The following is a 25,437-nucleotide window of genomic DNA, read 5'->3' as shown; positions in this document are numbered from 1 at the left end:
TTTTAAAAATACAGGGGGGAACCTGATTTCGTGGGGGTGCTGCCTATGGAAAATAATACACGCAGCACCCCCAGGAAAATTTCTGGGGGTGCTTCAGCACCCCCAGCACCCCCGCTTCTCAGGTCCCTGCACACTCGATTCGACATAAAACTTGGAAGTTTCAAGTCACACCCATGTCCCTCCCTGTTATCATGTAGTCTGTATGGTTATCACGTATCGCGCGCGACCACGTCTGTATCGGAGTGTCGGAGCTTGATTGAGTCGCGTTAGGAGGGATATATATTATTGGAATAATGTGAAAGACAGTAGTAAATGATTTGTGATTGCCGGGTATGATGATTATGTACATTATAACATATTTAAAAAAAATACAGGGGGAACCTGATTTCGTGGGGGTGCTGCCTATGGAAAATAATACACACAGCAACCCCAGGAAAATATTAGGTTCACTACTCAAATACACCTTTCCATTGTATATTTTCCCTTATTACCGTAAAAGATTTTAAACCTTCTTCCTTCCAGTGTCTATCTATTCCTTTTGCAGCCCCTGCTTTCGGAATCATTCGTTTTTCCTGGTCATGTGTTACCTTAGTACATTCATTACGCTTAACGATACAATTGAATATTATCAAATGTCATTTCTATTCAATTGCGTCTAGACATGTAAATTCAAAAGACCACCAGCTGATTACGTGCAGCGTGCAGACTTGTTTGTATAGATTAACCTAGGTGAAATACGCGCTGCATAAAGAAATTAGGTAAACCAAAATGTGATTCACAAATAGTTCAACTGTAACTATTAATTTTTATCAGGAATTCATACGTCATTAATAATAATAATAATAATATAGGGTATTTATATTGCGCACATATCCACCTTGTTAGGTGCTCAAGGCGCTCCTATATTACCCGGCTAAGCTAGGCGTTCATAGCGCACACAGCTTTTTAAGGAATTACTTCCTACCGGTACTGAATAAATAAGTAAAATTACCTCTTACGAATATAGTTTGCAAAGACAAAAATCTCCTGTCAACTTAATGGGTAGTATTCTGATAATTAAACCTAGTTTTAGCCCTAGTCTAAACTCAAACTCTAAACGTCTATGGAATGCTCGGCTTTATAATATTTTTCCCATATTATGGCAATCATTATTTACCAATTAACTCATTAAAATTATAAATATTTTTGTATTTTCCTCTTCTTCCTATTTCACGGCTCAATTATTTTTGTTTAAAACTCTTTTGCAGCAGGATAAGAATAATGTTTAATTGATGAATGGGTTGACGACTGGCATTCCATAAACGTGTGATCTTTAACTAAACCATGGCTGTCAGAATACAACCAAAACTAGCAAATGTTCGTCATAATTATACATGCATCTTTTCTGGTTCCATGCCCTTTGTGTGTATTCATGAATGGCAGTGAGAAAATACCACAGAAAAAATGACGTTCCCTATTAACATTATTTGCACGTGTGTGTTTATGTCAAGGCCGTAAAGGGAGGGTGTGGGTGGAAGGGTGTGTATGTGTGTGTTGTTATGCAACTGATAGGACAAATCTTCAGGTGTCAAGCAGTAGTACCTAGATCAGATGTTCAACCATTAATTGGAGCCTGAGTTATAGAAGGGGGAAAGGTGTGCCCAAAAGACTGTAAAAATACGTCATCCGTGGGAGGATGAATAGCTAGCGTGTGGAAATATTTGTCTACCTGAGAATAATTAATGTATAATGATGGTACACTATTAAGACATAAATGATCTATCGGAAATATCTTGTTATGTGAATGGCCTTTTTAGCCCGTAAAACACAAACAGTTCTTGGCTGATCAACAGGGTTGTAATAATGATCGCAACAATACTGAACTGGAAAGGTGATTTACATTGTTTACATCATGGGCAAAATAACTTTAATCGAAGTTATAGAAAAAATGTACCAACATTTGATGCTTTGTTTCAGATCCAAGGCTAGACGATATGTCGTATTACGGAACACAAGAGCTGATGGACGCGGATCCACTTCCTGCGGCAGTCCGTGTTGTGGAAGCGCATTGCTCTATCAGGAAAGATGAAGATCAAGAAGCTGACGAAATCCTCGATCTTATTGGATTCGAGAAAGATGAAGAAAGAGGCAGGGTGTGTAACAAAATTCACTTCCATTGCGGCATCGCCCTTAGTAAGATTTCCAGTGGCGGATCCCGCCGGGGTGAACACAACATCATTTCAGGGGCTGTCAAGAAAATATTGTGTCCAATCCGGATCCGCACCTGATATCACACTTGATTTCCCCTCTTCCATGAGAAGCCGCGCTAAGAGTAACTTACAACTATGGATGGTTCGTGGTATTGTTAAAGAATATGTTAACCCAACGGATGATTGAGTCGGGGATGATTATCGATGTACTCCTAGGCCAAAATGCTCTACTTTTTATGAAATCGCCAATTCATATACATGAAATTCCTGCGGTAATGTTGAAATTAGATATTGATTGATTCACGTATATGTGCCTTGTGCTGTGGTATAAATAAGACTGCCAATGCTTTGCTTTCTATCAACTCAATATTGGCTCGAAAACAAATGATTAGGCCCTCATCAATTAAACATTTCCTATCGTTTCGTGTTGCTTGTGTTGGGGAAATTATATAAATGTTGCCATCTGGAATTGTGTGTGTGTTCCATTTAAAGACTAAGAATACACTGTCGTACGATGAGTGAGGAAAGGCACTTGTTGTTTCAGCAAACATTTGTTTCCTCCCACATTTACACAAATAACATAATGGCTGCAGGATATGTGTCACACCCCCAACAAATGTAGCTTCAACGTGGCGTTTTATATTTTCCCCTCTATAGCTTCTAGTTGGTATGTCTGGTTCATCACTGTTCAAGTACTCGACAGAATTGACAACAAGTAGGTACACTACGATGTTGTCTCCTGACTACCTTCGAATGTCTGAGATTGTTGAACGCAAGTTCCCTCAGGTAATGTGCCCATCGGATTCTGATCTGTATAAATTCAATGTGTACCAATGTCAACGATGAAAAGCACACCCTGACGCACACGCACATCCCACCTCACACACACACACACACACACACACACACACACACACACATTCTTTAAGACAAAAGGTTACCTTTCCACCCACACACCTTCACGCCATTCAACTCATCTAAATTCCTCCGCCTACCTCACGACTGGCCAACGAGCCGACTCTTTTTAACAAATTGAATTTAGCTTATATTTTCAGAATATGTGAATGAAAAGTATCCATTTATTTGAAATTCAAATTAACTCTTAAAATACAGATATAACAATTGTGTATGATTGCAAGTGTTTATTTTACAGTAAAGACCTAATTGGTTCATAGTCATAGCCAATCCTACGATTATTGTTACGTCATTATGACGATATATAAAATTCGCCTTTATTCTAAAAAGGATTCTAGCATAGTCACATATTTGAACATAAGTGTTCGGACGATGGATACTTTCAACAGTAAGATGTTCCATGTTTCAATATTCGCATCTATATTTTCTTTTACTACATTTTATTCCAAAATCGGATCGCAGACCAATCTTAAGGTGTGTCGTGGTCTTAACTGTCTTGGAGACGTATGTGCATGATGTGCAATATGTAGTACAATTGTTACTCAACATTCTCAATTTGTACAATTAACCCCAACAAGCATGAGCCTCGATAGCAACACAGTTCGACATTCTGTTGCACCTGAGGGTATAAGATATGCCAGTTTGCGTGTGCGCGTGTGGGTGGGTGTGTTTGTGTGAGAGGATGCATTATGTGTGAAAAGGCCTTGGTGTGTTTTGGGGAGGATACCCGTCCGATATTCATGAAGAAATGATTTTGGTCTACTTAGCTTCTATTTGTGGTCAGATAGCACGCAAAAGTAAATAATGAAAATGCCATGTCAAATGCGTAAATGATTAGTAACTATGTTACGCCTTGTATAGCGATGGTAGACATTATGACTCAACACACCCAGAAAAAAATCGTCGTTGTCAACGAATCACAACCACTCTTAACATAACCACCCCCCACAAAAAGAAATGCATGTAACTCTACTCGTTTTGTATTCTATAAAAAACACATTTCATCATTCCATTTATATCTTTGAAAAAAAAAAAAGCTTTCAAATGTTAATGATATTTTTACTTCCAGAGAGTAAGGATTCCGGATGAGAAGAAAGACTTCAGAGAAAGAAACTTCAAAGAGGAAAAGGTCTTACTCCTGGATAACTTCACCACTGATAATTGCGTGTTAGCAACCCGTGCTCTCGACAACCAGATCTACAGCATCCCCGTGTCGGCACCCATGAAGATGAAACATCTACCAATGGCTCCGAAGGACAATCACGCGTTAGATATTCTATCAGCTTTATACCCTCTTGTGAATACCACCTGGGGTTTAGTGGACCCAACTCAAGAAACCCTGACGTCATCAATGACGGCCATTCCACAACCAATACAGGCAATCATTGACGCCTGGTTTACCAGTGAAGAAGGTACAAACATTTATTTTGAAAGATTACTGCCACAGTCATACCTGCGTAACCGACTCCAGGGCTCCGTAACACAAAGGTTTGCGATGGATTGCAAATAAGAAAGAACCGCACTGATTGGTCCCTGGTCAGTATTTTTAAACCAAATGCGCGTGTAACATTGATATTGATCGGTCAGTTCATTTAGCGATTGATCGCTAACCTTTGTGTTACGGAGCCCAGACCTCCCAAATCTATTACGTTATTACCAATTATCTACCATCGGTCGGTTTGGAGTCGGTATCATTGGTGTGACTGTAGAATTAATTCCATGAATGATCACGAAACTCTGCCTTTAGAATAATGTTTTATGACTCCATTTCCCACATGGGGAGCAATGGGCAGGAGCGATTCGAGTCGCTGTAATCATGGAAGTGATTAAATGTTCACTTTTATCACTATATTCGTGTAGAATTGTTCACAAAAAAATCGACTTGAATTTTTTAGTTCCATTTTTGTTTTTTGTCTACAAAATCTTCCACATTTATATTTTAAGGCATTACTCATATTTTTTTTAAATATTCATCGTGTACCTTCACATTTCAGGGAAACGGAAGGCATGCGATGTAGCAGATCGGCGAGTTGATAACATGAAGGAAGAGCTCACTTCGGTGTACACCGAGATAAGAATACTCAAAGCAAATTTGGACTCCCATTCGAGCTCGCCCCTGGGCAGCCCTTCAGACCAACCTCCACCACCGCGCCCACCAAGAACTCCAACTCAAAATTCCCCCAAACAAGTCAAGCAATTGCCTTCCCTGCCCATGGAGTCGCTGAAGGGCGCGCCGCCCAGGTTACCTCCTCGACCTCCAAACGTTAGCTCTCCTGCAGAAGAGGAGTGAGTTTATTCCCATTTATTGTACCTTATATCAGCGAGATTAATAGTGTTCCAGATAGAAGTAGTGACGCAAAGAAGTGATTGAATTATAAAATTGTTTTCATCACCATTTGCCTTTACATTTCCAAAATATTTGGGTATCAGCTAACACTGCTTTGTTATCCCAATCAAATTTGTGATCAATATTAGATGTTTATTTTTATTGCTGAGTTAACAAGGAAGTTTTAAACGATTAATTCAGCTAATCTTTTTGATCTTTTGCTCACAACACATTAGACCTTAAGTGTACTTCATTATATACACTAAGAATACGCTTGGCCGGTACTGTGAGCTTTATTTATCTGTGGCGTTATTTAAATAATACATTTACATTGGTCAATGGTTTTCTTTCTTATTTCTTTTACCATGAAGAATTTAAAGTTTTGATGATGTTCTTTTGATATACATACCGGCTTTCTCTTCATCTTTTGAGAGTAACGTGGGAAAGTAGAAAGGTAAAGACTCTGAACGGGGTTCTTGACAGATGACGAAGCAAACTCGTGAGTCACAGCGTCGAAACCGACTTCACACCGACCAAATCCATAACCTTATTTCCATTGAAATGCCATGGATCAGTTTGCAGTTGGTTTCGTTGGTGTGACTGTACACCACAGAGGTGCCTTGATGCTCAGCTTTCCAATCGAATGTCTCTGTTTGTTTTGAGCAGGTACCAGACAGTGGAAGAAGCAACCAGTCCCATCTCTGCACAGTCGTCACAGAATATCAATGTAATGAACGAGGTTCGAGAGGTTTTGGCGAAGAAAGAGAGGGTAATATAAAATATATCAAGTATATCAACTTTTCAAATATACTTTTTCCATAAAAAATATGATCCCTCCCTTGGTTTTTATTTTTATTTTCCTCTCCTTCTTCTTCTTTTTTTTTTTTTTTCTTCTCCTTCTTCTTCTCCTATTCAACGAAATGATTTTTTCCCCTGTGAAGATGTGTCAGGGTGTGTGCATGAATGTCCCTCAATTCATTACAAAATGTTGTATTTTTCTCTTTTTTATACAATTTTCCGACCTCTTTCAACAACCAATAAATGATTGTGAAAATCCCCTCCTCCCTCAAATACAAAAAAAAGACACCTAACCCTCTTCCCTCCCTCTCCCAAACATGCCAAATATACCTACAGGAAAAGGTTAACATAAATTATGTTTGTCCAGTATGTAGTCTTTTGGCTAATTTCACTCTGTAGGTTTGTTCTCTTGTTTTGATATTCCTTACCATGCTTACAGGAGCTGCAGGAGAAAACCAACGAACTGAATCAATTGAAGAAACACTATAAGGTCAGAGCCAATTTCTGGCAAATTTAACATGTTTAAAGTGGCGCTGTTTCAATTCAATTTTTAGAGACTTCTGTGCATAATATAGTAGAATATTCTTTAAGTAAATATTTACATAATGACTTTGGTTATTGCACTACATGCATAATTTGCTCATAATATTTTCACATACTTGACTGAAGAATCTTTGAACTATTTTATTTTATTAAATGTTCATTTCCGTCATTAATACACTGTTTCATAAACTTTGAGGTGAATATAAAACCCGTCAATGACGATAATGATTATGTTAACATCATGTTTGGTTTGGATCAATATTTCATTGGCTTCACATGATGAGATCTAGCACTTCTGGGGATTTTCTTTTAGAGGTAATTTGTCTGGTTAAAGGGCTGTAAAATTGTGGCTCTATAGGGTAAACTTAAAAAAAATAATTTTCATGACTGATGAAGTTTCAAAACTGCTAAGGTAGAAAATAGATTTCCCTTACCCCCAAGAAATCACCCCTATAACATGCAGTGTCATATCGCAATGTTTTATCTTTTTCAGATATTGAAAGAGGAAAACGCGAGTTTGAAGGCGGCTTCCCCAATTCCGGTGTATGACGACATTCCAGACATTATTGTGCCAAAGACAGGCGTTAGCGATGGAGAATATCTGGAACCCAATCTACCGCCACGGTCGCGCAGTTTGAAAAAGTACTCCGTGGCGGAAGTGGGATTTTTTCTGCGGAAGCACGATCTTGGGAAATATGTCGATACCTTCCGAGTGAATTGCGTCGATGGGAGATTACTAGTGTCCCTAGAAGAAGAGCATTTGGTGGACTTACAAATGTCTCGACTTCACGCTCTCAAGTTGAAGCTTGAGATTGAAAACATGGAGTTACCTCCCTTGCCTCCATAAGAGGGATTTTTGTCAACGCCTTTTTTTTTATCATTAAACTTGCTTTTTAAAAATATTAATCAAAATTTTCTTTGATGTTTCATTTTCAAACCAAGTTGGTAAAAACACCCAGTCTGCCCTAGGTGTATTCACTGTGTGAAACACAATGTGAAACTATATTCACATTTACAAGTGCACATTGTAAATCCTATCCCAGCTAACAAATGGACGTTTATTGAACATTCTTGACACAGTCTAAGGTCGTTATTTAGACGTTTTAACAAAACGTTTTTAGGACGTCTATTTTGGGAAAGTTTTCGTACTTTTTAAAAAGTTTAAAATAGACGTTTAGCACATTTAAAATAAAAATACTAGAACAGCTATTATAATGTATTACTTAGAATTGTATGATATTAGGAAAACGAAAAGACTAAATCAACTATGTACACTCTAAAACATATTGGGTAAAAATGCTCCATGAGGGTAATTATGTGTCCAACCAACATTGGGGATTTCTTTGGGGCATTTTCGTTTATCCAGTGTGATGAAAATGTTGCACATTCTAAAGTAATTGCTGCTTATTTTTAACCTTACTAGACAATATACTTCCCGCATTGACCAAATTGGTTGGACACATAATTACCCCCGTGCTGGTTAAAATTCTACCAAATGTTTTTTTTACAGTGTACAGTGGAATTGAAAGGTAACTATTCCAGCCAAGATAGAGATATGGTTAAAATATTTGTGTATATAAATCATGCGATGTTTACATTGTCCTAGCAGGTCTAGTGCATCATGTAAAGTAGAATGTAACATAAAACTTCCAAGAACACTTAGATAAAAAAATCAAGAAATAACGAAATAAATGTAAGAAAAAAGGAGAGAGGATGGTTTCTAAAGAAGTGTAAAATCATATATACAATATTCTGTTGACGATTGCTCGAGATATTTTGTCACTTATTGATTCATTCATTATTGATGTAATAAGTGTTGATTATGTTGTCATTTTTACTATCATAATAATACTGATGGTCAATATTAATACCATCTTCTTCAATATTACAGTCATGATATTTGAACTTCCACTTGTTATACATATAGTATTGCATAATACTTCTGCTAATTCTAATATTATTTTTACTACTGATGCTGCTGCTGCTACTTCTACTACTACTACTACTACTACTACTACTACTACTACTACTACTACTACTACTACTATTACTAATACTACTACTACTACCACCACCACTTCTACTACCATTTCTGCCACTACTACTTCTACTACTACTGCTTATACTACGGCAACCAGTATCAGCACTACCACCAGCAATTTAAGATAAATACCAGTTGTGGTAATGATCTCAAAATGAGTTCGAACGTAATCGAATAAAATTACCACCCAAGTGTTTGTATATATGAATAACGAAAATATGTGAGAAGTGGCTCTGGAAGAAAATGCGTTATTGCTGAGAAATCAGCACAACAAAAGTAAAACACGGAATACCATCAAATGTCGGGTATTTTTCCGAGCAATATTAATAAATTGTCCCACATATGCTTATCTGTGTTAGTGATCATTTTGAGCTAAGATTTCATGATTTCCCAAATATAAGATTACTTTAATGTACCAGATCTAGATATATGATGATATTGTGACAATTAACCTTGATTTTAAAGACTTTCTCATGAAATAATTGTTTGCTGCAACTACTTACCTTTAAGACTATCACTAACAACACCACTTCCTCTGCTATTACTATTACTATTACTACTACTACTACTACTATTACTACTACTACTACTACTACTACTACTACTACTACTACTACTACTACCTCTACTACTTTCTATTTCCGATATATCAAATGTCATTCATATAAACATGCACATATGTATACACCCCCCACACACACACCGTATACAAAAACCGGCATGGAACCCCCCTTATCAAGATCTGTTAACGCCACGGACTCTTCTACTTTTCTACTACTTTTACTTTTACTACTACTACTACTACTACTACTTCTACTACTACCACTACCACTACAACTTCTTCTACTATTAATACGATTTTTTTTCGATTTTCAAGCACTACTCGTGTTTGCACCACTTCACATTAACACTAAAACGTTATCATCTTCCAATTTCTCTTGTGTACTTTATGCCAATAAAAACAATAATTACAATAGAAATGTGTCGGATTTTTTTTTCTATTTAAAGTGTGTGTTATGCATCAATCTCTTTCCAACAAGTTGAGTTATCTGCCGAAATAATGATTGATTTTGGTACATGATGTAAGCTGTACTAATTCAAATGCAGTCGATACCAGAAGGGTGTTTGAAAACAAACTGATGTACTCTTTGGAATCTTTGCCGCTGGCTATCAGCTAAGAGTACCCCGAAACGTTGCACTCGGGATATTGCTAGGAATATTAATGTCCCCATGAGTCCAAGAAGGATTGATCATTACTTTCTAATTACCTAATCCGAAGGAGTAATTATCCAATCTAATGTTCATTATGAACATTTTTTTATAGATGTGCGACAGTAGGATAACGGAGCAATGTGGAATCAATTTCTTGCTCACGGACATAGGTGCCGATGCCGGGATCGAACCCCAGACTTTCACGTGTCTATCAGGCGCCTTAGACCACTTGGCCACGGCACCTCCATTAAACAAATATGATTCAAAGATTCCCTAGTATACCGTAGCTATTGCACCGTTAACAAATACGTTATGTATGAATGATTGCCAACAGAACGGGGTATACATCTAGCCTGTGAAACATCTTCATTTTATGAAGTTATTAGAATTCAATTCAAATCAACATTTATTTAAAATTATTGTATTGTTAGTCAAGTTTCCATACATTTTCAAAAGCTTTTATCAAAAGATCATAGAACATAACTTGGAAATGATAGTGATATGCAATAACTATCAACATAATACAATGGTCATGATGGTATGGAAGAAACAAGACGGGGGGAATAAATCATCCACCATAATCCAGAATTAGTAGTACGGGGATCAGTGGTATTATTAATAATCATTACGAAACACCTTCTTTAATACATCATCATAGACATGACAGATCGATAAACATTGCCTTTAAAATTAGATGATTTACCCCGACCCCTCCCCCCGCAACATCAACATGGGGAAGAAGGGAGGGATACAACTATCCTAACGGGCAACGATTCGAAACAGAAACTAGGCTCTATTGTAACACCACAAGCATTCAAACTCATGCATTATTTTATCAATACTAATAATGATATTTCGTTTTTATAGTACGCTTTCCAAACGATGTCACGAAGCGCTTCACAGATATACTTTCGCCTCAGTCACATTTTCTCTACGGCGGCCAAACAGCGAGTCGAAAACAGCCGTTTTATTCATTTTCATTCAAACCACCTATTTGTAGCAATTACAAAAAAATGTTAAAACGGCTGTTTTCGACTCGCCGTTCGGCCGCCGTAGAGCAAATGTCACTGAGGTATGAATAATCAACTTGAAATTTTGAGGGCAAAGTGCGAATGTAGAAAAGATAAATAATGCCCCGTCTGAATATTGTGTTACGATATAAAATGTGATTCCAAGTCAACAGTTGAATCAACATGGTTCTCTTGGTTTATCATACATGTCGTGAAGGAAAATAAAGCCTGTTCAACAAAAGAATCTGGTAGGTATTCACAGTACAGGCGAGTATCCTATATTTTGAATTGTTCATAACTAATAGATGGCCATATTATTGATTATGAATATTCATCAGAAATATCCCATATCCTGTGATTACCCTGAATAATTGTCTTGCTTTTGGTAATCCGTTAATACTATAATTCACATCTGTATGTTGTAAATGTGCCGTATATCTATCTGGCCTTTAACCACTCTTCAAATGCACTCAATCTTTATTTAAGTTCCTGAATACTAATAACAATAAAAAACAAACTTGAGTACATTTGAAGAGTGGTTAAAGGACGAATAAACGGTACATTTACAACATACTGCGGTTTAGGAAAATATATTCATGAGTGTGTATACATGTACTCTGTTAAATGCTCTAGGTATCTTATTTTTTGTTTAGTTCTTGTTTTGTTTTTACATCCCATAATTGGGATAAATGTTCCGCATTACGATAGGCCCGAAGCTATTTTTATTTCAACACTTCAGATTTTCCGAATAAACCCTATTCCGTCAAGATAGGGTTTATTCCATCAAAATCTACACCTTTTATGAATATTCATAAACGTGAAATTGTAAAGCTATATGATGTATAAAAAATGACTCCAGCGACACGTCTGCATGGCGCAACGGGATAGGCCTGACCCTCGCCTTTGACTTACAATACAATGGTAAAGTTCTTGGTGCGCATTTGTCAAATATTTATACGTGTTTTTTAACACCTAGACCAGTATGGTTACAAATACCGTGTATGCAAATGTATATGTATATATTCCAAAAATACATTTTTCATCGGGTGTTTAAAGACAAATATTTTTCTTCAACGACACATGCATGCCTATTATCTTTTCTCCCTGTTTGGTAAATGCGCCATTACTAGAAACGCTACACCTTTAAAAGTTTTTATTTTTTATTTTAATTTCTGAGTTTTATTTATTGGTTTTAGAATCACAAACATAATCATAATATTTACCTATCATTGGTGTGATTAATGGGGGAAAACAAGGAAAAAAAGTAATAACAAGATAATAACAGCAGTAATAAAAAGCATGAAAAAAAAAAACACTAAGTGACAATGGTCACCCATCTGTACAGCGATGACAGGAGTGCTCTCCTTCGTGCCCTTTCTCTTTGACATTTATGGACCATTTACTTTCCATTGTTTGACCCTAATGTCTATTCCAGGCGAAAATCTTCGTGGTAGCCTACAAATAAGCAGGAAGATGTCGGGAACGATATCGTTTCAGAAAATAAATATTACAGGTACCAAAGATGTCCAGATGTCCGCCGTCCACAAAGATAAGAAGAAGCCACCATCTCCAATAGTGATCACACCCCGAGGACCGCCAAAACCAGAGGACTTTCCGCAGGCACTTACTCTTGACCTACCCCCTCACGAGAGAAAGAGTGACCTAGCGGCGTTCCTGTGTCGAGTGAAATTACCCCAACTGATCTCGATTACCGAATCTTTTATGGTACGAAACAGGCCAGTTGCTCACGGGCATTTTAGAAGAGGTGAAACTTTCTTGCTTCATTTCATCACCGATAACCCTACTGTGCATGCCACAACATCTGGGGGAAATGATGTCCGACTGCCAGTACACGCAGGACAGAAGTATGAAATTCTTCCTCTTGGTAAGTGGAACTGTTTTGGGAATACCCCCAGGGAGTGGAGAGAGAGTGTGTGTACTATGTGTTCAGGCTAGCCAGGATCCGGCAATATCTGTAAAGCGCTTAGTGGCGTCGTTCCGAAGTTTTAAGCCCTCTGTAAATCGTGTTGTTGTCAAATCATAGTTTTTCTTTTTTAGAAACGCGCCAACGTCGAACCATTCCACTTTTTAAAATGTTTCATGTGATTTCTAAAAAAACACACAGATCCTCGGTTTGATGATAAAGAGTATAACGGTACCGAGGAGCTCTTAGAGGCCAGCCCCCTTCCTCCTGCTGTTCGAGTCGTAGAAGCCTTCTACTCTGATGAAGATAGTGAAGATCAGGTGGTAGGAGACATCATAGAAATCAAAGGAATAGAACGTGATCCTGAGCGTGGTAAGGTGTGTATTCTATCAATTGCCTTTGTGGTTATCTCTACCCAAGCAATTGCCACTACTGGGATAAAGCAAAATACAAAGTATTTCAAAGATGCTCGAGCATTTGCATATATTGGAAGAGTTGGAGCGCTTTTCTGAGTTATCATCATTCGGGATGGATAGCTATCAATCACTGTGGCTGATCAGTAACATAGTATACATTTTGCAAGTTATCACCACTGCACTTACAATAGATTACAACAGGCGGTCAGTTGGGGGTCATCCAGACGGTCATCGTCACTACCGATAGGTAACATGTTGGTTCCTCATCGTTAGCATAGTTACCCATGATGCGTCACAATGCAAAATATTATCGCGCACTGTATACCATGGAGCTTAGCTCCATGGTATTACGCTACTTATGTTGCACCAGAAATTGTCGCCCCGCTTTAATTTGTTCAAAATTTGACACCACATATTGTCACCCTGTACAAACTGTCGCCTCATTTAGGCGACAATTTGTGGAGGAGGGGACACCACAAATTGCCGCCCCATTTCACTTAACACTCAACAAAAAATAGGTCATGTTGAGTTGCAAATGCAATGAGACCATTTGGCTATTAGACGAATTGGTCATTAGACCAAATGAGAATTAGACCAAATGTAAATTAGACCAAATGGGTAAAGCCCATATGTTATTAGACAAACGGAGAATTAGTCAAAACTGTTGTTAGACCATGTGGATAAAAACATAATTTTCCGCGGGCTCTGCTGCTGTTATCTATATTAGCCTCCCCAAAGGTAAATTGCCAGTTGGTCTAAACCTAATTTGACTCATGGCCGTTTAAAGCTTCATCCTATACATGGTCTAATTCCATTTCGTCTACAACCAGTTTACCTTTTTTCTATTTGTTATTTTGCCTATTTACCATTCCGTCTAATTTCGATTTGGTCTAATATATAATTGGTCTAATACTACTTTGTCAATTCCTGCAACAGACTGGAAATATTCATTTGGGATTTAGACGAAAATGCGATTAGACCATTCGGCTATTCGACGATTCGGCAATTATACCGACCAATTACATTCTACCAACTCCTATACATTAGACCAAATGGAAGTTAGACCAAACTGTTACTAGAGTAAATGGGTTTAGATCGTATGGTATTAGACGATCAGAGAGTTTGACCAACTGAAACTGCTAGACCTAGTGGATACTACCACTCAAATAAACTAATAATAATAAATAATAATAATAATACACATATACACACCCTCACACACCCACACCCCTGCCAACTCAACACTCACCTCTAACACAACGCACTCTACCTAACCACAAACAACGACATAGGACACCCTGACGCACATACACTACACACCAGACTGGTGGTTGAAGACAATTTGTGTAAGCTCCGCCCAGTTATATCCAACCGTGATAAGTAACATCTTTCAGCTCAGTTTAACACATAAAGCTAAGTAATTAATCGTGGGTCTGATTTCTTAAGATTGATCATACATTAGATTAATCGTAGAAATTAACCCCATGATTAATCGCAAAGCTTCTTGTATACACAGCCAATACGTGACTTGTTATCCATATCTCAATCGTGATCGAGAGGTAATAAGTTGCGATCGGAGATCAAAGACCACTTGCGATAACGAAACAATCAGACATGCACGTGGACTATCACAATTGGGCTTCATTTCATTAAAAAAAGTTGTTATGAAAGCAAGTCTTGTTAGAATGTGAACTACCATGAAAACAGTGAAAAACCTGCCTTTTGATTAGCGCTTCAAAATAATGAAAGGTGATAATAAAACAAGAATTTTTATCATATCAACTATTTATGATGGGGCCCTGGTGATCGAAACTGCTATCAATCGCGATTGGGTATAACGTATGAATAGGGGACGGTGGGGGGGGGGGGGGTCATAAAATCATTAGTACCTGTGTACGAGGATATTTTCAATCCTTGCATGTAATGGGTATAGATGATCAAGATTTACAAACAAAGCTTGTACATTCTGTTCAGATTCCAAATAAACAAATAGCATAATACATCTATTCATGGTCATGTCTGCTCTTTAATATTATTGCCCAAATAGGAAAATAGTAAAGGCTAATTTTCTCATAATATTTTTTTCTTTTAAGGAGATCATGTTAAAGATTTGTTTTTATTAATTCTATTTTATATCAGTTATTATTTTTTTATTATTATTCTCATATTGTTGTGTTATTCTGATAAATTTGTGGGGGGGGGGGTGTAACTGAATCTAAACATGATTCGTCTAGGTAGTATATGAAATGTATGTATTATTACATCGTATCTATACAGTTATGGATTTCTTAATCGCATTTTGTTTTTCAAGGCATACAAATATTAGGTTTGTTTAATGCTTGTTTATTGCTGAAGTATGTACAAACGTTTACAACACTTTATGAGGCATACATTGTATAGAGCGAGTTTCTATGTGCAGATGTACATGAACCTATACTGATTTATAGGATATAGAGATTGGGGTCTATACAAATATGATTTCAGCAATATTCTACTACTAAAAGGAATCATAATCCTTCATGTCTACTAAACGTCATAGCTTTGAACAAACATCGTTCAGTTCCGCATTACATTAGTGGTACACATACTGGAATTTCCTCTTTCATAATACATGTATATGTAGCCTGCAAGTTGATATGTATTATTGAATTAAGTTCCTTTTATCAGTCCTGTAGATGATGATACACATTGCATGAACGCGCTTCCCTGACCACGCTAAAGCTTTATATGACATTCATGAAAAATTATTCGAAGCTTCCCCAAATTATTATGGATCGTAGCATGCGTATAATCCCTACGTTTGGCCTGTAGATTGTATTTATCTCTAAACTGATGTCGAGAGGAGCACATCATTGATGCGCGATGTCCCCATCTCTGTTCAGTTTGTGCACAAGAGTGAAAGAGGAGAATTTTGTCAATTAACTCATTTCATTTATTTTCATTTATTTCGAAACGGTACACGTACATCAGCCACAGGCTGTTCTTCAGAACGTCCGTGTATAATAACAACTTATTACAGTATATACAATTCAGAAATACAAAATAATGTACAGGTAAGACATCGATACTACATAAAAAGAGAAAGTATTTTTAAAAAGTCCAAGATAATATATTCAGGTATTTTCTTTTAACAGCTCTTGGTCGGAACATGTGGATCAGCACAAATTAGGTACTCAAAGGCCATGAACTCTACCTTTACTACGATGTTGTTTCCAGAGCATCATCGCATGGCAGAACTCAAGGACCACAGGTTCCCTCAGGTAGACAAACAAAACTGTTATTTAGTCAACAGTTGGCTTTGTTAGTGGTCTGTTTCCCTCACCAACCATGACAATAATAGCGAGTTTTCGGAACGGTGACTCAAAAAGAATTCAAGAACACGGTAAATGTATTGAAAATACCCGTCAAATGTCAATGAACAGCTGGGAGGCCTTTGTCGAAAATTGGTCGAACACCGGAAGAGCAGTTTCGTTCTAAATTTCGTAGCTGACGGAAAAAAACAAATAAGTCTCTTGTCCACAGCCTAGGACGAAACTGCTGTTTTGATTCACCAAATGTTTATTGGTTGCTCCTTGTTATGCAGGACATTTTACAGTACATTTTCTATGTTCTTAGAGGCGTTCTTCATCGCTGTGCAAAAACTTCCTAATTGATTGGTTTCAGATCATCATGGACCTTATTATATATATATAAATACATATCTTACCACATACTGAACTCTTATAATATCGATTTGGTTTCGGATTACGATACTGCTTCTCAACAAACTTAAAGGACAAACCCCCAAAAAGTTGATTTGAATAAAAAAGAGAAAAATCCAAGAAGCATAACGCTGAAAATTTCATCAAAATCGGATGTAAAATAAGAGAGTTATGACATTTTAAAGTTTCGCTTAATTTCACAAAACAGTTGTATTCACATCCTGGTCGGTATGCACATGAGGAGACTGATGACATCATCCACTCACTATTTCTTTTGTACTTTATTACATGAAATATGAAATATTCTAATTTTCCCCTCATTGTCAAGTGAAACAGCGATTAATTCCTCCCTGAACATGGAATTAGTATTGTTTACGACTATATGGTTCAGTCAAGTTGGTCCTTGTTGTCAAATCTGTAAAAAATGAAATTTTGTATAATTCAAACAATAAAAAACAAAAGAAATAGTGAGTGAGGAACATCATTGTCTGTCTCATTTGCATGTCACTGAGTTGTGCATATCACTGTTTTGTGAAAAATAAGCGAAACTTTATAGTGTCATAATTTTCTTATTTTACATCCGATTTTGATAAAATTTTCAGTATTAAGCTAGCTTGATTTTACTCTATTTATTCATATCAACGTTTTTCTGGGGTGGACTTGGCCTTTAATCATTGCTCCTCCTTTATTTGTAATAAAAGCATTTCCCTCAAATTGTCTATAGAAAACGACTATTCAAACGAGAGAGATACCAAATATTTTGGGAGAGTCAACAAATATATTTGGTGCTATGGGTGCAAGGGAAAATTGTATGAAGAAAGATCATTATGGATTAAAACTTTTTATAGCTTTAATCAATCTGGGACCCGTAACACAAAGGTTAGCGATTAATCTCTAATTTGAAAGAGCAATTCTGATTGGTTCCTAGTTTAGTTTGCTGAGCAAAATGCGCATGCAACGATGATCCTGATAGGCCATTTCATGTAGCGATTAATCGCTAGCACTAGCGTACCTACGGGGGGGGGGGGCAGTCTGCCCTCCCTGACGAGTCACAACCCATGCAAAGGACGTATCCCTGCCCCACTGAAGACCTTTTTTGCCCCCCCCCCCCCCTGACGAGCGTGAAAACCTTTTTTTTTTTTTTTTTGCTTGTCAATTTTTTTTCTGGTTCGAAATCCTATACTTGTGGTTGAGGACTTTTTTTTTTTGCTTGTCAATTTTTGGCGGACGGTTTTGCCCCCCATGTGGAAAATCCTAGGTACGCTACTGATCGCTAACCTTTGAGTTACGGGGCCCTGGAATCCGTTCATGAAGTGCAATATCACTGAGTGTTCCAACTTTCACCTCTTATTACCTCACAAAGAGAGTCCGTTTACCAGATGATTCAGAAGATCTCTCTCCGCAAAGGTTAAAACCAAAGCAAGTATTCCAGCTGCGGAAGTTATCCCATGATAAACACGTCGTAGCGACTAGGCCCAATGATCCCACCATTTACTCCATACCTGTGACCACGCCCATCAAGTTCACCCACGAGCCATTAACAGATTCACAGAAACACATCTTGGACATGTTGCCAGTCATGTATCCCCTTGTGAACACCAGTTGGGGATTGGTAGATCCGACGCAGATGGAACTGCCGAAATCTATGAGGACTGCCCCGGAAGTACTCAAATTGGTGCAGGCAGCCTATATGGCAAGTGTGAAAGGTCAGGTTATGATACACTATGAAAAATATTAGGTAAAATTTTTACCAGCACGGGGGTAATTATATGACCAAACAATTTGGGGCAGTATTTTACCCAATGCGGGAAGCATATTGTCCAGTAAGGTTAAAAAATAAGCAGCAATTACTTTAGAATGGGCAAAATTTTCATCACACTGGATAAATAAAGATGCCCAAAAGAAATACCCAATGTTTGGTTGGACACAAACCTCATGGAGCATTTACCCAATATTTTTTTAGAGTGTAGTAGATACTGTACTTAACATGAAGTAGATTAATGCAAATATTTTGGATTAATTTCCTATTGTTTATGTAGTCGCTGCTCTCTAACATAGATATGAACATGTCAACTAACTGTACTGTCATTAATTTGAGAATGATTTACTTAGGCATGTACTAAATACTGAATAAACGATAAAATATGATCAATAGAAAAAAATGTTCATAAAATTACTTCGAAAAAAATATGTTTTCATAAGCAGTGTTCATAAACAACCACAGTTTGATGTCTTCGTAGTATCTCACCATTGGTATTTAAATCTCCCTTATTTAAATGATTGTTGATAGGTAGGCTTTGAAACAATGTCGGGTTATAAACTCGAATTTCAATCACCATGCTCAATAATCATGGTTCTATGTATTCTTATTTGTTTCATTGACTGAAATCAGAACATTGGGCCACTGAAGACGAGCCATTACTATCAGGTCTTAACACAACGGCAGCAGCAATATCTCCCGACCCACCGCCGGTATTTTCTCATATTCCGGAAAGACCTCGGCAATCTTCGGATGGCGCTCCTCGGTTACCTCCTCGCCCTCCGGGAGGACTGTCGCCGGTTTGTTCCGATTCCCGATCTTCGTTCGGTATCGATGCTGATTCGGACTCCGATGAGTAAGTTCGGACTTATCGAGGTAGAACAATGGTTTCATGGGGTCGTTTGCAAAAACTTCGTAATCGAATGGCTTTACGCACGACTGGTAACCAATTCCGATGCTGATATATCTATATCTAGCTGACTTAGCAACTAAGAATAATGTTTCAGTCGTGCATAACAATGAAATGTGGAGGAGCCGTGGTGTAGTGGTTCTGACTCTCGCCTTGTAAACAGAGGGTCGTGTGTTCGAATCCCACCGCGGTCTGGCGTCCTTTGGCAAGGCGTTAATCCACACTGCCACTCTCGACCCAGGTGCTTAATGGGTACCCGATAGGATGTGAAAGTCCAAGTAACTTGTCCAGTACTGTGTGGGCCCAGGGAGTGGAGGATGTGCATACATTGTGTGTGGGAATGACTAATTGAATCCGATGACCGGGGTAATAATATATATGTAAAGCGCTTAGACACGTCGTTCAGATGTATTAAGCGCTATTAAATGTGGTGTATAACTTTACAAACAGCTTATTAATTAAACAACAACCTGGCTCCCGTAACACAAATGTTAGTGATTAATCTAACGCTTGGTAGTCAATGCAATCAATCGTTAAAAAGTGTTGTACGTTGATTGCTCATCTTTGTGTTACAGGTCCCTGGTTCATTAACCTTCTCTTGAAAACTACATGGAGAAAATGATGTGGCCAGGGGCGGATCCGGGATTTTCCATTTTAAGGAGGGGAGTCTACACCAAAAAATATGCAGCATACGAAATTGGCACAGGAAACAGAATACTTATACATTATTACGACCATTAGCTGTTTAAAAACAGTTATGCCTTCATCAATGAAATTCACTTTGATGTACATAAATTTTTAATAATGTAAAGTAACTGATGATTCTGTATTTTTGTTTTGTTTTTATCTTAATAAAGTTATGAAACCGTACCCATCCCTTCTGACTCTATTCTTGAAGGCATATCTAAAGAAGCAATGATTGCCGTCAGAGACATACTCACCAAGAAAGAAAAGGTAATACAGAAGATCTTTTTTTAAAATTTTATTATGCCATCAATTTGCAAATCATATACACTTTGGAGATTTTTGTATATTTGATTCTGCTGCGTGTCTTGTAAAAGTGTTCATATGACGAGGAGAGTCTCAAGAAGCAATTTAACAACGATAATCTCTGATTCCATTAAAGCAATCACATGCAAGAATTTCAATAGCTTATACCATTTTCCATCAAAATAAGTATAATAAATAATGTAAAATAAGTCGTGTCATGAAACGTCGTAACGAAACCAATATAATTCAAGTACTGCATTAAAGGTTAAATAAGACTAAGTTCGATTGTGATTATTTTGGTAAAAACATGTACTTCAAGTCCACCCTCAACGAGTTGATGTGAAGAAAATATATCTAAAAATGAAAAAAATGTGACATCGAAAGTTTCAACAAATTTAAAACAAGAAAGCACAGTCCAAAAAATAGAACATAATTTTTATTGCAAAAAGCTGGTATACAGTGCGTATAAAACTAAAAGTTTACACTTTGAAAAAGCCCTGGGAATTAAAAAATATACAACATGTGGGTAATTTTTTCACATATAATCTTGGGTCTGTGTCTCATCTATCTAATGGAAGTAAAAGTTTTGACAGAATGTTACACTTGAGTGAGCACTGTCCATTTTTGTAAAGCTCGCAGAAATCTGTTTGCGCAGAAATGCTCGTTTTCACGCAGTGTAAAGGGGAAAGGGCGAAATCAAACTTACCCTGCGAAACATTTCTCGTCAATTTCCCTTGCACTTTTAATCAGTTGAAATAAAACGGATACATTCAAGCATTTTGACACAAATTTGCCACCCAAATTTAAATTTCAACACTTAGTAAGCACAACCTTAACCCTTTTTTGTGCCAGCTGGAACTGAGGATATAACTGAATCTGAACAAAAGTTTATATTACAGATCTCAAGCATTTTTTCACTAAGTTTGTATCATTTAAAGTGGGTTTACATTTCATTTTTCATTTAATACTTGTTTCTCCACACTTTTCCAGGCTTGACAATAATTAACAAAATGAAAATAAAGCCTAAGCCATTTCATGTAAATCACAGCTCAGTGTAAAGCAAATATCGTCACGATGGCCTCGGTGTGCGGGGGAGTGGGGTGGGGCGCAATGCACTCTTCGAAGTGTTTTGGGCAAGGAAACAACTTAAAAAGAGGTAAAAGATATCATCAAATCAATTTTACTAGCTAAATTCCACGTGTTCTTCATGAAGGTCTACTTTTATTCGCATAACTATTTCAAAGTTCTGCGCAAATAATTTTTCACTAACTTTTTAAAAGTAAGTGGTGCTCACTCAAGCGGAAATATTTTTCGACAGTTATATCGTCATTTGCTTAAATGGATCTGTACCAATGTTACAATATGGAAAAATCTTCAGGATATTACAAATATATAATTTTACAGGATTTTTTCTAAGTGTAAACTTTTTTTTGATACGCACTGTAGAACCATCATTGTGTTTTTGGAACAATGTCGATAAAATCATCAACGTTGGATCTACAATGGAAAGTGGTATGTATCACATATACCATGTATGCCCGTGTATTTGTTAATCAGAACATGTAATGTTTTTTACTGATCGTTTTGCTTTATCTTTTCCAATTTTCTAATTTTACAGGAATTGAAAAAACAGGAAGCAACTTCAAACGCATGGAAAACAAAATGCAAGGTATCATGAAATTTATCCTGTATTTTTAATACTTTTGACAAATTATTTACTAAGTCATTTTTATAAATCATATCTTAACGTCAAACATTAGTAAAATAAATACATGCAGTAGTTTTGTAAGAAACGTTATTTGCACTATCATACTCCAAACACATGAAGTAATGGAATGAGACTATGGGACTGCAATAATAAAAAAAAACCTCAGATAATATGAGAGCTAACTCAGTCCCTTCCACAGTCATCTGTTTTAGTCATAAAAATCGTCCAGATTTTCAGGATTAAAGAGCATCTAAACATAGAGCAGTTGTACATTTACCATATGTCTCCAATCATGACAAGGGTATAAAATGATTAAACTTATATAAGAATAGCTATTGCACAAAGCTAACTCGGATGATATTTTTATACTCTTCCAGAACCTTGAATATGAAGTCAGCAAATTGAAAAGCACTTTGGCTTCGACTTCACGAAGTGACAGCAAACCAAAGCTACCGCCATCGCGTCAGGGCTCACACCAGCATAACCTAATTGGCACATACTACACGGACACAGATGCTTATGACTACCAGATTCCTCCTCCACTCCCGCCTGTTAGGTCACCATCAGCATTGCCACCACCTACTGCCAGTAGAAACCAGCTTAGGGACCGCTCTGTTCAGGAAGTCGGGAAGTTCTTGATGCAGCACGGCTTGGGGAAGTACGTCGACACCTTTCGCGAGAATGGCGTCAACGGTGCGCTGCTAGTGGCTATGGAAGAGACCCACATGATCGAACTACAGATGACGCGCCTCCATGCCCTTAAACTGACGATAGAGGTCGAGAAAATGTGCGGACCTTCTTCAGTTTGTTGAAGACTGATTTTATTTTTGATGTGTGGGTGAGGGTGTGCGCGGGTGTGTGTGTGTGTATGTTTGATAAAATTCACCTTCATCAAACATTCTACAGCCACGCCTATTAGCGGTTTGGCTAAAAAAAGTAATTTAAAAAAATCATGAAGAATGATGCCGCGTCTCATCGTTGTCGAGATTTCATCATGCTGATCAGATGTAGCCCAATCTACAGATTGTTTTGGGATTAGGTATTTATGAATAATATAACAACATAATCATTCAACATACAATTACAAAGAAATTAAGAGAAATGAGACCATGTATAGCAATGAGCCTATTTACAGTGCATAAAGAGTATAGACAGATAATTTTTAAAAAGATAAAAGCTCCATTTACGAAAATGAGCAGAAAGTTTACCTTTTACATGTTTTATTTTAATAGCGATGTTGTATTCAATATCTTTGTTATAAAGATATAGAAAAATATGTTAAAGAAAAAATACAAATAACTTTGCATGAGATGCTTTCGCTTCCATCTCTTGGTAACGGTCCACATAAATTTTGAAAACAATGCAACTTCTTATAAATATGTATGTAGAGTATGCATTGAATCCCTCAACATTTAAGAGCAAAACAAATGTATTTGTGATTGGCTCTGTTACTTCGCTTCCTTGCTTCATCATGTTTTCGAGCAATTTACTTATTGTGCTCCCTTAGGAAAATTTCTACGCACGGACTTGGTCATTTGTCACTTCTAAAATTACTCCGGTAAGAAAGTGCTATCACTTATCATTGTTTTGTGGAGGGATGGGGTGATTTGTGCAAAGTTTTGATGAAGTATGTAATGGAAAAGTGATTGCTTAATATTGGATAAAAAATAAAAATACATAAATTAAATCCTGTGTAGTAATTGGTTCGGATAGCATCATGTGACGATACTTATTCTGGCAATGTTGTAAATAAGGTTGAAACAAAACGTCAACAAAGAACGATTGCAATGTTGTGTCATCACAAAAATACAGTACTCATTATATGTGAAAAAAAGAGCACAATACAATGTACAAATAAGTGATGATGGTAACATTAGAAATAATGATGATGATAATATTATAAATAATGATAATAAGATCAATAAAGATAATGATCATAAAAATAATAATAATAATAATAATGATAATAATGATAATAGTAAGAAGTATTCTGTCATGCCGATTCCGGTCTTCACAACTTCGATGCAATCCTACCCATTTGCCTTACCTGCGTCGAATGCAGCTCGAATTTGATGAATAGCTTGTGGGAGGAAATTAACGAAGTTGCTGGAATGTGATTTAATGAATATTTTTGTAATATTATATTGATATATATTCCGTTTAGCAATATTAATCAGGACCAATGGTCGATCCTCATATAGCAACGAATTCCTGAATATTTGTAATATTTACATATGACACATAATTTATATCACACACACACCCACATATATATATCACATATCATATTATTGCACATATTAAATATGAACATGTACATACACACAACCTTATAAGATTTAGCATTTAATCCAATGCAGACAATTACTTTTATTCATATCACTCAAATGCGACGGCGATCCTCCGGCTATACCATTTTTTAAAATATACATATACGAATTTAAAAATAATAATCTATTATAAAAATAGTTGTACTGTTATACTTTCCGATCACATTTTTTGGTTAGATCCGATGTTTGTAGTGCACTCTTTTTCTGAAATGTATGGATCATCTAATTGTTATACATATTTTCATATCGGCAATGATATTGTAGATGGCAGCATTCCATTAGAATTTAACAACCGGTCACATAGAATTGATGACACTTAGCATGGAAAATGAGATGAGATTACCAATTTTCTAAAGATCATTGACCGGAAATAACTATTTCATATTTCATTAAACCGTGGATACGCGTGAACACAGCTGTCCCATGGTCTAGTCAATCTGCTTTTGCACTTACAAACTGGCGTTTGTTAGGTGTTCGTACAACCATCTTGCCACGACAAAAATCGTGAGATTGGCAGTAAGTCTGACGAAGGAATATCTCAAGGCATACTCAAGGCATTCTTGCGAAAAACGTACGAATTCTATGGCCATTGTATAACCAAAAATAATTTTGTTTCTCAAGCTGGTCTTAAGTTGTTCTTCAGAAGATTGGAAGAACCTTCGAAT

The 25,437-nt window shown here is 36.9% G+C and overlaps 2 protein-coding genes across 2 annotated transcripts; both read left to right on the top strand.

Moving 5' to 3' along the window:
- Nucleotides 1-1,319: 1,319 nt before the first annotated feature.
- LOC129256026 (uncharacterized) lies at nt 1,320-9,766 on the top strand. The gene is made up of 7 exons (XM_054894336.2): nt 1,320-2,132; nt 2,847-2,975; nt 4,174-4,516; nt 5,099-5,390; nt 6,097-6,199; nt 6,668-6,718; nt 7,265-9,766. The coding sequence occupies exons 1-7, from the start codon at nt 1,974-1,976 to the stop codon at nt 7,616-7,618; spliced, it is 1,431 nt and encodes a 476-aa protein (XP_054750311.2). The 5' UTR covers nt 1,320-1,973; the 3' UTR covers nt 7,619-9,766.
- Nucleotides 9,767-11,183: 1,417 nt separating this feature from the next.
- On the top strand, nt 11,184-24,269 carry LOC129256594 (uncharacterized). Its single transcript, XM_054894762.2, has 9 exons — nt 11,184-11,282; nt 12,470-12,919; nt 13,160-13,335; nt 16,509-16,634; nt 18,439-18,781; nt 19,468-19,690; nt 20,602-20,698; nt 22,353-22,403; nt 22,820-24,269. Exons 2-9 carry the CDS (start codon nt 12,508-12,510, stop codon nt 23,252-23,254), a joined length of 1,863 nt encoding a protein of 620 aa, XP_054750737.2. The 5' UTR covers nt 11,184-11,282; nt 12,470-12,507; the 3' UTR covers nt 23,255-24,269.
- The last annotated feature ends 1,168 nt before the right edge of the window (nt 24,270-25,437 follow it).

The sequence above is a fragment of the Lytechinus pictus genome, chromosome 3, assembly GCF_037042905.1.
Source record: "Lytechinus pictus isolate F3 Inbred chromosome 3, Lp3.0, whole genome shotgun sequence".
Taxonomy (NCBI): Eukaryota; Metazoa; Echinodermata; class Echinoidea; order Temnopleuroida; family Toxopneustidae; genus Lytechinus; species Lytechinus pictus.
Note: the sequence above shows the minus strand (reverse complement) of the source record. Positions and strands in the feature narration are given on the sequence as shown.

What these genes read in the sequence shown, in the direction of transcription:
- LOC129256026 (XM_054894336.2), top strand. Translation starts at nt 1,974, where the DNA reads ATGTCGTATTACGGAACACAAGAGCTGATGGACGCGGATCCACTTCCT. An exon ending in CTGGTTTACCAGTGAAGAAG is followed by an intron (nt 4,517 to 5,098) that starts GTACAAACATTT and finishes TTCACATTTCAG; the next exon opens with GGAAACGGAAGGCATGCGAT. An exon ending in AATTGAAGAAACACTATAAG is followed by an intron (nt 6,719 to 7,264) that starts GTCAGAGCCAAT and finishes TATCTTTTTCAG; the next exon opens with ATATTGAAAGAGGAAAACGC.
- LOC129256594 (XM_054894762.2), top strand. Translation starts at nt 12,508, where the DNA reads ATGTCGGGAACGATATCGTTTCAGAAAATAAATATTACAGGTACCAAA. An exon ending in GTGATCCTGAGCGTGGTAAG is followed by an intron (nt 13,336 to 16,508) that starts GTGTGTATTCTA and finishes TTCTTTTAACAG; the next exon opens with CTCTTGGTCGGAACATGTGG. An exon ending in CTATATGGCAAGTGTGAAAG is followed by an intron (nt 18,782 to 19,467) that starts GTCAGGTTATGA and finishes GACTGAAATCAG; the next exon opens with AACATTGGGCCACTGAAGAC.